Below are 12,390 nucleotides of genomic sequence, written 5' to 3' on the forward strand. Positions count from 1 at the left end.
CTTACTTGTAGACACCATGAATATTGTAACGTCCACCTGTTTTCACCTCCACCTGTCTGTGTGTGTGTGTCTGTCCGGCGAGCAGTTCCGAGAGGAAGGAAACGAGCGGATTCATGTGATTATAAAGCGTTCATCGTTCCTTAATTTATATCCTAATCTTTTATCCAGGAATTTATTTTTATTTAGTTTAAATAACATTGCCTTTTTTTAAAACATTATTTTATTTTTGTATTTGATAATCATGGGTTTTAATTTCTTATTGAAGATTATAATGGCTAATCATTTTAATACACTGTTAAGTTTTCTCTGGGGAAACTGATCTTATTAAACTAAAAATTTCTGTTATATATTGTACTATATAGATATTTAAAATTCTTGGGGGAAAAAATCTAATTGTTATGGGTTATATGAACTGCAAAGCAACGCAAATAACCGCTTTTTCTTTTTTCTTTTGCTGTAAATTATTTTTATTTTGTTGCAGTTTCGCAGCATATTGGCATGATTACTGCCTTTTCGCCACTGTTTCTAATAGATTTTTAAAAGATTTTTTTTCATCATGCACAAATTAAATGTTTTATTTTGAGACTAAATAAAGTTCCTTAAATAGTATAATTTAAAGCAAGCGAAGAGTTTACATGATTTGACTTACGGCGTATCATTTATCTTTTTTTTTTCCTTTGACGGTTTTTATTTTAATCTGTAATAATAGGGAAAAAAAATCACTCATTCGTTTAATTTATTTACTCATAATTCATTTCAACACAAAAATTAACCACATGCCTCGTAAGTTGTAACTCAAGGAAATAAAAAAGTTATCTCAAAACCATAAAACGCGTTACGATCAAGAAAAAAAATGCTAAATCATTACATTATTATAATCGTGGGAGGATGTCTTATAGGATAATTTTCTAAATGAATTAATTAGAAGAAGTTTACTCAAAAACAGTTTGTATAGAAAATGTTTGAAGTTTCAGCAGTGAGCTAAGATGTTTTCAAACAAACATATTTGTTGTTTAGATCAGCATCATGACCAGGTCAGTCCGGGAGGAACACGCGTCCGCGGAGTCTGAGGAGCAGCAGGAGCTCTGCAGTCCCTCAGACAGAGAGATGGAGGGGGGAGGAGGTGCAGGAGAAATGGAGGAGGACGACGACCGGTTCCACCATCTGGAGGACGATGATGAGGAAGATGATGAGGAGGAAGAAGAGGAGGAGGAGGAAGAGGGCGAGAACAAGCCTAAGAGGCGAGGACCGAAGAAGAAGAAGATGACGAAGGCTCGTATGCAGAGGTAGGGTTCAACCTCTGATGAGCAGGACAAACTAAAGAAACAGAGATCTCAGCTCTCCACAGAACATGCTGGATGAGCTGACATAGTCATTAATCTTAAGGGACAACATATTCTCATCCTGCTGTGTCATGTAACCAATAGAGAAAAGTAACATTTTATCTTTTTAATTGCATAGAAGTGATGAAAAACATCTATTTTTTTTTTAAGTTAAATGACATTCAGAAGCCTCTGTCACTTTTTAAATGCTTAGTATAAGAAACCTAAGTGTTTTCAGACTTAGCATTGTTATAAAGTGTTATAAAGCGCCTAACAGTGCTGATTTAGAAAACGAGTGTAGAATCCATAATAATAGTTCACAGAAGTGATAATAATCAGCAAATGTTGCACAAGTGCGTACTCAAACATAATATAAAGTCCTAAAAAAATAGAGAATAAGTTGTGCAACTCATGGTTGTGTCAGTATTAAATGGTGATTTTCACCTCTTTACATTTGCAGCTTCATAAACTAATTAAGATATTTTTATTAAAATATTAAGGTATTTTTCAGTCTCATCGTCTGTATGATGAAGTCTTAAGCAGCCCCCCTCCATCTGTAATGCAAATTTATTTTAGATGATTACAGTCAAATTCGTATTTTTATTTGCAGGTGAAAATGTGTTTTAAATCAACTTAGAAATGGATAAATAAGGCAACAAATTCCAATTAAAGAGCCAACATGCTACTCTACATGATTTCTGATTTTTTTTAAGCATACACTAACCTACTGACATGACTCTGCATAAAGGTTGTTACAAGAGATAAAAAATAATAATGCAAATTAATTGATCACTCGACTAAATGAAAGATCTGTCTGTTTGAGCAGGTTTAAGATCCGTCGGATGAAAGCCAACGCTCGGGAAAGGAATCGCATGCACGGGCTGAATGATGCTCTGGAGAGTCTGCGAAAAGTTGTTCCCTGTTACTCCAAAACCCAGAAACTGTCCAAAATCGAGACACTACGCCTTGCCAAGAACTACATCTGGGCTTTGAGTGAGATCTTGCGTTCTGGCAAGGCGCCTGACCTCATGAGCTTCGTCCAGGCACTCTGCAAAGGTAAAAACCACTTATGAGTTTGGTCTTCGGCACCAAGAGACTAAAATAAGTAAAGTCTTTGTAAAACAACATCTATTTTTATGTAGAATGAAAAGTTAACTGTTTGGCTTTGAGTATTGAGGTACAGAATTCCAGCATGCTTCCAATGATGACAACTCCTGCAGTTTTTAGCATCTCATTGTTCGGCTTCATACTGAAGGAAACAACAAATCCAGACACCAAACTGAAAAACAATGCATCCAGGAGCTGTGACAATATTTGAATGAAAATAAGTCAATTTTCCAGAAGCACTGGATGCCATCACTCATTAATTTATTTTCTCCAATGTAAAATGTCTAAACAAATGCATTTCCCAAATGCTAAAACTTCCAAGTCATACATGTTTGAGTCACTTTATATCCAAGCAAACATGTTTCCATCATAAACATCATGTCAAACAGAAGATGTAAGTGCAAAAGAGCATAACCCTTAATAGAGCACTCAATGAAATACCTTAAAATGAGAAATTTCAACCTAAAATTGTCCTTTTGGTATGTACCAAGACCTCCATCCTGTTGTTACATTAACAAAAAAAAAAGTTTCACGCTGAATATAAAAGAAAATGATAAAAAATAGTCACTTGCTCCATAAAGGGTTAAACCTTATGTGAGACATGGTTAACTCGCATTGTTTCATATTCCAGGATAACTTCCAAACTCCAATGTATAGACATGTCCTTAAAGATGATTAAAAACACAGGCCATTAACATATATTTATCAACAAGGTGTAAAAACAGCCACACGTTTATCAATGCTTATTTCACATTTAAGAACAACAACAAATATTTTATTATTATCTATTCACATTGATGGACTGGTAACCTGTCCAGGGTGTACCTGCCTCTCGCCCAGTGATTACTGAGATAGACTCCAGCTTCCCTGCAACCCTTATTTGGAAAAAAGCAATTAATAAAATGAATGAATGAATATTCACATTCATGTTGGCATGATCAAATGTAAATATATATTTCCTCACAGAGGTTGAACATCGTCACTCAGACAAGTATTAAGAGGTGTTAATATAAGAATACACTGCATGAAGTAATTTAACATAGTATATTACAGTAAAACCTACAATTCTTTGTCACAAAATGTGTATAAAGTACTAATCATCTTATCTTACTGATCATCAACTGACATCACATAAAAGCTTTAGAATAGGAGATTCTCATGTGTATAGCATTGATATTTTTAACAAGTACTGAACTATATAAGCAATTATTAAAATACAAAAATATTAATTGATATGATTCAATTTTTTTATATGAATCTGTTTGATAAAGGTATTACTATGTATCATCAGCTATTAATAGGTGTTTATATGACATTAAAGTACATTTATCCATGAAAAAAGAGTAATGGATGGACTAATATACTTTAAATTTTACAGTAAAGCGTTCTTTAAAGTATGACTCGGTATTCAATACCTCCTCCTAACATAGTGAGGTGCTGATTAATAATTGTCATATTTATTATCTATCATTAACAGGTAATAGCAGGTGTTGATATTTATGGAGGTATGACACAATACCTCCTGATCGGAAGTGATTGATCATTTCCTCTCTGCTCTCAGGTTTGTCTCAGCCAACCACTAACCTGGTGGCGGGCTGCCTCCAGCTGAACCCTCGGACTTTCCTTCCAGAGCAGACACCCGACCTCCCCACTCATCTGCCCCCCACTGGTGCTGCTGCCTATCCCGGACACTTCTCCTACCAGAACCCTGGGCTGACGGCTGGCTTGCCTAGCCCCCCTTATGGCACTATGGACCCCTCCCACATTTTCCACCAGGTCAAAGGTCAACCCTACGGTCCGCTGGAGCCCTTCTTTGATGGCGTCCTGGTGTCGGACGGCCCAGCATTCGACCCACCCCTCAGCCCACCACTCAGCATCAACGGGAACTTCTCCTCATCCTTCAAACACGAAGCCGTCACAGCGTCCGACTACGACAAGAGCTTCTCCTTCAGTGTGCACTATGGGGGTGGAGGACCTGGAGGACACCCCGCCATCTACAGCAGCGGGGGGCCCAATCCACGGTGTGGCGAGCTGCAGGTGGAACAGCTGATGGGATTTGATGGACACTCTCACCACGAGCGGCTGATGAACGCCCAGCTGAACGCCATCTTCCACGACTCCTGAGAAAGAGGAGGACGAAGGACTGACAGACTGATGAGGACAGAGAGACCGTTATACAGAGAGACGGACAGTCATGTGTATTCTTACCATTTAATAGCCGTCTTTCAGTCTGTCCCTGCTTTTCCTCTTTCTGTCTGCGTCAGGATCATTTGACTTCAACACTGATGTCACACCAATAATGTAACCTTCTTTGTAGCGCTTCATCTGACAGGAATCGCTCTTTGAATGTCTTGTTATCATCCATATTATCATTTAAAGTAATTAATAATCAATAAGCAATAATCTGGAGAAAACTATGCAATTTTGTTAAAACTTGAGCAAAGCTCAGCTGATAATTCCAAATGTTGAAAGAGTAAAGATTTCTCTATTTTTGGGTCAGCGTATGAGGTAGGATTGGGCCAGCGTTGGGCTGAAGTGTTCATGTATTTCTGTGGTTTTTACTTTTCGCTTTTTATAACGTTCCTGTAGCGTTAACATTTCATGTGACTCATATTTTATAAGATAGATGTTTATAAAGACCTTTTATTAAAAGGAAATTCACGTGATTCACCTGCAAGACTCTTTTCATCTGCAGCATCACAGCCACAAGCCAAAACACCACTTTACTGCTTCTAGACCACTGTAGTCTCTTTTGCAATGATTTGTGTTGATTTAAAAAGCAATTAATCATAAAACACATCCACGGAGTACACAGATCATTAGAATAATGTAGTAATAGTAACCATCAACCAAATAAACACCAGTTTGAACTAAAAAGAAAAACATTTTAAACCAAATATGTGATAATGAGGGCTTATTTGTAATTAATATATAACAAATGTGACTATATTTAAACGGTGATTTAATGAGTTCATCCACAGACAAAATATTCTGTTTCCCATTAAAATGTTGAAAATATTTGGATTTTAAACATAAAAACGAAATATACGACTGCTTTTAAAAACAGAAGATGGAAGAAGTAAAGAAGACTGGCATAAAAAATCATTTACTTTTATGGAGCCTCAGTTTCCAGTTAGATTTGACATAAAAATTGCTACTCTCAGATGATTAAATGGCAATAAGCCCATTTGTAACATTAGCAGTATAAAACTTTAAACAAGGTGCATATGTGCAGACATTCGTGTCAGAACTCAGGCCGTAAGTGAAAACAATCTTTGATGAGTTAGTTATTCACCAGGAGATGTTTAAGCTCTACAAATGACATGTATCTCCTTACAGAGAAAAGCCCGTTAACAACATTATCACACTGTCTGAAGGACAAAATCAGGATCGTTGTGTGTGTGTGTGTGTGTGACGGGCACAGATGTTCGTTCTGCAGGCGAGATTTTAATTTATGAAAATGATCTCGTTTATGCATGAGAGCCCCCTCCGCACACAATGCTGCCCTGCTGCGTGTGTGTGTGAGTGTGTGTGCAAGTCAACTGGGACAATATGGTGGCCATATCCCACCATTTAGCCTCCCTGTTAAAGTGGAATAATGAGCGAAAGGCTGCAGCATAAAGATTCATCCCTGTCGAACAGTGGAGAAACTATTTTGGAAAAAATCTGCTGGGTAATATCAAGTTATTTAATCACAGTGAAGAAAATAGTTGCCTTTTGACAATGACTATTTGACTATAATAATTCATAAAAAAGGTCATAGTAAAGGTAGTAAGTAGTTGGAACTACAGGCAAGAAAAAATCTGGAATTGCATCATACATGGTAGTTTAATAGAATTCAATTTTAATCCTAGTATTAGCATCAGAATGTTTATCTTCATATAAAAATAATAGACAATTGTTTAGAAAATAATAACCACTTCTTGTCCATTACGGAGTGCCCTAATAATGTCATTATACTTAGAATAAAGCAATTGCAGTAGAAGCAAAAATGTAAGCAGTATTACTAAAAGTGCTTTTGTGATTGCGGTTTTGCGCTTCAGTCTGTTGGCTGATCATAACACTGATTAATGCAGCTTAAACTCAGCCATCTGTCGGCAACACACACACTGCCTGTAGCTCATAACATGGTATTTATACCGTAGCTTCCTCCCTCTCTGATTGGCTGGCAGGAGTCTTTCAAATCTAATCAAAGGACACATAACTACAACAATAAAGTAATATTAGACTACAGGTAAAGCAATAGGAGCAATGCTTCATGTAATGGTGATGGTTTAGACTCAGAAAGAAAAGCAAAAAAGAGATTCACAAAGGGCTTGTCTCTGGTAGATGTGGCTGAAGATTGGATAAACTTCCATGTGTCTGTCAGGGAAGATAATGGTCATATATCCTCTATATTAACGTAAAGCCATGTTATAATCATAGTGGTTTTTCTCCATCATTGTTCTTTCTTCTTTCATATTTTCTTGACGAATAGTTTGAGCATGCAGTGAATTATGGTTTGCCAATCGACCATTGGATTGTTCTCAAATCATATTCATGATGCTTGGTCAAAAGCCCTTTATTGTCCTTGAACTCAATTTATTCAGTATGCAAGGTGATCAAAGGTAACAGAAACTTGTAAATGCACATCAAACAAATCCTGAAGTAATGAAATTGTGAACAGTGTCATAAGTAAACTTATTCAGAGGTCAGGTCCAGATTTCTTCCAAAAAGTAAAAAAAAAAAAATTTTTTTTTAAAAGTGCTGCAAAAGTCATTTGTTGGCTTGAACGTCCAGAGGATATTTTGAGAATGAATTTCTATAAATGTTGGAGTTATTTGGAGATAAAATAACTGGAATAAAGAAATCAAAACTGCAATTACTTTATTTGCAATCAAAGCAAGTTAGAATATACAAAAATACATTTTTAAAATTAAAACTCGAGCTCAGTTTTGTTAAATTATAATAATTTGATATTATTATATATTATTATTATATTATTATATCTAATAACTTGGTAGAAGTTTTTAAGAGCTCAGATTGATTTTAAATCGCTTTTTGGTGTTTCAATGTAACTTTGTAAAACGTTTTTCACTAAAAAAAAAAACAAAAAACAAAACAAAACAAAAAACAAAAAACAAGTCCTGTTTTTTTATGCTTTAAAACTTAAACTTGTTTCAGCATAAATATTTTAAAGTGAATACCTGAATAATATGAAATGGGGGGACATGTTTTATGATTTGTTTTTACTTTAAAAAATGGCTTTAGCACACATAAAACACTCATTTTTTCAGAAAGCAAAACTAAAATTTTAGCCTCCAATGACCTGAAAATTTATTATAATTATTAAGATAATATGCTATGAATTTATATGTATTTGGTTTCCAAACAAACTTAGAAAATCCACTGGGAATAACGCAGTTACAAACCATACAGTCTATGTTACAAACCGATTACTTTCCTGACGATGCGCGTGCTTCCGCTTGAAAGGTTACGGGAACGCGCACGCCCGCTGTTACCATAGATCTTCTGCGTGCCCAAGCCGTTGGCCCGTTAAAGCCGCTACCCGTCGCCATAGTGACGAGACCCCGGAAATACACCGTGATCAGCTTACCGCATGTTTATCACAGAGGAACAAACACATAACAACCACAGAGTTTGTTTTGTTTGTTTGTTCGTTGATTGTTTCAGTAAACATGTCGGAGCCTGAGGAAGAGCTAAAGGGAGAGCAGGCAGACAGCAGCAAGAAGAAGAAAAAGAAAAAGAAGAAAAAAGAGAAGAGACAGGAGGAGAAGGAGGAAGAGGCGGAGAAGCCGGAACAAGAGGAGCAGGTGGAGGTGGAGCAGAGGTGAGCAGTTCTTCAGGTTCCTTATAAAATAGCAATAAAATAGTTAAATCTACAACGACCCATACAAACCACAATATATTAAATGTGGTGACCCACTGGACACCAAACGCTCCATAAGTTTAATAATAATAATGATTAAAACAAACAAACAAACAAAAAAACAATGTTGTTCATGTTTTAGCCCAAATTGCAGTTCAGTTTCCACAGAAATCAGAAGAAGTAACAATAACCTGTTTCACCACACAAGGTGTTGGGCATGTTGAAGTTTTAAAGCATTACATCCCAATATGTATCTGAAAAGAGACACAAGACCACAGATATGGAATAGAAGAAGAAGTAAACATCATAAATGATTTTGTCACCATGCATCACCAATTCCTCCATCTGCACACATAGAAAGTCAAACTTGTTGCAAACATTGTTTGCAATAAGGAGACTGGGTTTACTGGGAAAGTACCAGTAAGTCTCATGCTGCTGCAAGCTCTCTATAGATGTACTGTGAGGTACAAGTATACCAAGTTCACCAAATCTGATGAAATGATGAGTGTAATGAACTTTTGCACAAAGCTGTAAATTTAATTTCTGAATAATAATGAAGAGTTTTTGCTGGCAAGTAAAGGCAGCAGGCTTTATCAGAAATAAACAACAAACTCTTTTTCCCAGCAATCGTATCTGTTTGTTAAATAAAACGTTATTTTCATACATGTCAATGAACATCTTAATGCTCAGGTGTAAGATGCATATTTTCAAAATTATCTCCCACAATGAGCTATTAAGCTATTATTGATAAAACAAAAACATTCCAGATAATTGAATAAATGTAATTTACTCTTTCATTTACTTTGCTGCACAATGATTTGCATAAATGAAATCTGATTGGTTGACAATTTTTTACTGTTTGTTTTTTTACTTGTGTCAGTGATTCTGTTTTGCTGCGTGGGATCTTCAAAGTGGAAAAGAAGAGTCATGACGTCCTGCTCTCAAGAACTAAATTGACCTGGACCCCCATACTCCCAGAGACCCCCACAGGTCAGTTGCCATGGGGACAGGTTGTCATGGTGCTTGGTAATCCTGCCGGCGTATGCCAGCTGGGATTGTAATGGAGAAGTTCTGTCCAGTTTGTACAACCTGAAACTTCTTGACATCTGGACACACACACACAACATGCAAATACATTGTGGGTGCAATTACATATGACACAATTTGGATTTATTACTAAAAAACTCTGCTAAGTCTATGACTGCAGTAGCAGACGTGTAGCCATGCTATTGCATGAAGGCTATGTTCACAGTATAAATATCCAACAGCATTGAAATAATGTTCAGGTGTAAAAACTCTTGCCCACTAAACGAGACTCACAAGCTTTCATGATGTCATCAATACCTGCAGAACTGCCCAGGTCTCATCGACAAAGACTGACTGGTCTTTGCTGGGGCGGAGTCTGTAATAGTTGGAACTAAGTGCAGACTGCTTGCATGATGAAAACTGATTTTGTTTTGACTATTAATATGAGAGACACTGGATACGGTTTAGATGAAGTGGTACCATTCTCATCAGCAATTCCTGTACTAATGCTGTAGCAGAGGGTACCAAGCCTGCCACCTTGGGCAGGGCGTCACTGACACCCAAGACCCAGTATGTTAGAATGGTTCTCTCAAGAGATGAGACCCCTCATCTCATCTTCGCTTACCTCATGTGCATCCTCAAAGACTGTGCAGGAATCGCAAGTAGTCAGGATGGATTACTTCAGTGTTGCATGGGGAACATTCATTTGTCTGATCTCAGATTTCTGAGTGGAGGTCTTCTACAGATTCAAAGCAATTCTCTTCAGCTAGAGTTGTTGATAACTGATTATCCTCGTGACATGTTTAGTTACTCATTAAAAAATGGCCTATGCACTGTATGTGTAAAACCTTTTTTTTTTGTCAGAGGTTACCTTTAATTCATTCATTCATTCATTCATTCATTCATTTTCCTAACCGCTTAATCCAATTCAGGGTCGTGGGGAAGCTGGAGCCTATCCCAGCAGTCTCAGGGCGAAAGGCAGGGTACACCCTGGACAGATCACCAGTCCATCGCAGTATATTACCTTTCAAAAATCTTAAACAGACAGGATTTTTGTCTCATTCAGAGTTTGTTTGGAAAAGTATTCGCAAACATTGCTGCACATTATTTTAAGTTTAGAGATTGTAGGAAACATACAGTCTATTTGATTAACTTTTTTATTTTGACATCTTTAAGAACATAAAGTGTTAAGCACCAATAATCCTATCAGAGGTATAAATATTTCTTTTTTGTTGAATTTTAATTGTACACATTCCTCTGTCCAGTAACATGGAACACTTGACTAGATTTTTTGATAGACAGGAGGGCCTTCAACCAAAAAATATAATACATGCACTCTCTCCTTTGTGGAGTTAACACCGGAAGTCGGGCTGAGCGGTATGGCAAAGTTTTCATATCACAATTTTATTAAAAATCACATCGGTTTTACATCGGAGTGTTCTTACCCTCATTATCCTATATTAAGAAAACAAGTACTGCACTTTACCATCAGGGATGGTGGTCAGTTTGGCCAGTAATTTTCCAATGTGTTCTGAGTACATGGCGTACATGGCCGTGTTAAGATATCTGCAGTCTGGCCGGACATAGCTACCTGGGATCCAAAGGTTTCACCATCGTCTGAAAGCCGTCTTTCTCAGTCTTTATAGCAACCATATCCTTCACCAGGTGGAATTAGACTGTGTTGGTTATCTCAACCCACAGATTGCTTTTTTTTCATATGCACTTTAGCAAACATGTCTTGAATGGACGTCTGACTGCTGCTTGCAGGTTTAGCTGTAGGTGTGGATGGTGCGGATCTTGGCTTAAGATATTTTTGGTACTCTAAAAGGTGTTTTCAGCTAAGGTGGTGAAGCAAGTTGCAAGTGTTACCACCGCCAGCTACCACTTTTCTCGGCAGCATTTGCAAAAGATCGTTGTTTGGTCCATGTCCAACCTTTTTTAAAGCTGAAGAACTTCCAAACCACAGATGTGGCTCCTCTTTTTGCAATCAGTTCCTCAGGCTCAACAACGTGTGCTTTATATTGGGAGCTCTCTCGGCACCTATTCTGTTCCGTTCAAAACTTTCCTTCTCACACGATGTGGTGTTTGTGTCCAGCAGTGAAATCAGTCCCCGCTAAAACACATCCTCCCTGCACACATTCCGGACGTAGTTTGAACCGGTATAGCGTTATATGAAAAATTAATACGGTTGTTGGTATGGATTGGTACACCGCACAGATCTAACCTAAGTCCTTTTTAGGATTATAGGTTTTTAAAATGGTGATGGCTTTGTCTCACATTTGCAGTCATTACACTTGTAACCTGCAGGTTTAGACCATAGATTTCATTCCTTTTACCAGATCAGTGTTTACCTCTGTCACTCTTACATTGCTTGGTTTTGTGGTCCAGCTCATCAACCATTGCCAGCTGTTTTTTTTGTTTTACAGAAAAGGATCATTTGGGGTGTGCAGGACAGATGCTGAGAAGACAGACAGGAAATATGTAGAGAGACATGTAGCAGGGTCACTGACAGCAAAGCTGAGGATTGCTGAAGACATCACTTCTCCATCAGCTCTCCCAGCTTATGGATGATGCTTCTGTACACTAAATGCTGTCTCTTAAAAAATACATGCCCTTCATCTTCATCAAACTTACAGACTGATTTTTAAGTTTTTGAGACCAAAACGGCTTTAAAAAACTTGGCTTTTATTACTTGGCCAAGATGTTCCTACTGATATAATAGAATATCAGGTTTTCGCTGAAGAGAACAGGCCTGTGATTGTTATATGAAGCTTTTTTCCTGCCCACATCCACCTGAGCCTTCACCATCACTCACAATGTGAATTGCTACACCTCCATCATCTTAAAACATATTTATAGAGACAGTTTTTTATTTATGTATGAGGAAATGTACAGAGAAGAGCTGAAAAAGCTGAAAATGAACTCCTTGATGGATCCTTGACATGCCACCAGATGCTGGTTTACTCATGTTGTGGTAATATTTTGGTATCATTGTGGTATTATTTGGTAATGTCCTGTTGTTTGGTTTAGTGGATTTTTGTTTGAAATCCATTCAGACAGAACAGA

The 12,390-nt window shown here is 37.3% G+C and overlaps 2 protein-coding genes across 2 annotated transcripts in view; both read left to right on the plus strand.

Moving 5' to 3' along the window:
- Positions 1-1,026: 1,026 nt before the first annotated feature.
- Positions 1,027-4,553, plus strand: neurod1 (neuronal differentiation 1; the record flags this gene model as incomplete). Its single annotated transcript, XM_079254578.1, has 3 exons — positions 1,027-1,286; positions 2,149-2,378; positions 3,991-4,553. 3 exons carry the CDS (start codon positions 1,027-1,029, stop codon positions 4,551-4,553), a joined length of 1,053 nt encoding a protein of 350 aa, XP_079110704.1.
- Positions 4,554-8,107: 3,554 nt separating this feature from the next.
- The window catches only part of cerkl (CERK like autophagy regulator), a gene marked incomplete at both ends in the record, with an annotated part of 35,019 nt that continues 30,736 nt past the window's right edge, over positions 8,108-12,390 (plus strand). The window contains 2 exons of the mRNA XM_079254656.1: positions 8,108-8,175; positions 9,179-9,288. Coding sequence (XP_079110782.1) covers positions 8,108-8,175; positions 9,179-9,288 — 178 coding nt within the window. The remainder of the gene's footprint in view (positions 8,176-9,178; positions 9,289-12,390) is intronic.

The sequence above is a fragment of the Telmatherina bonti genome (assembly GCF_933228915.1).
Source record: "Telmatherina bonti genome assembly, chromosome: 15".
NCBI lineage: Eukaryota > Metazoa > Chordata > Actinopteri > Atheriniformes > Telmatherinidae > Telmatherina > Telmatherina bonti.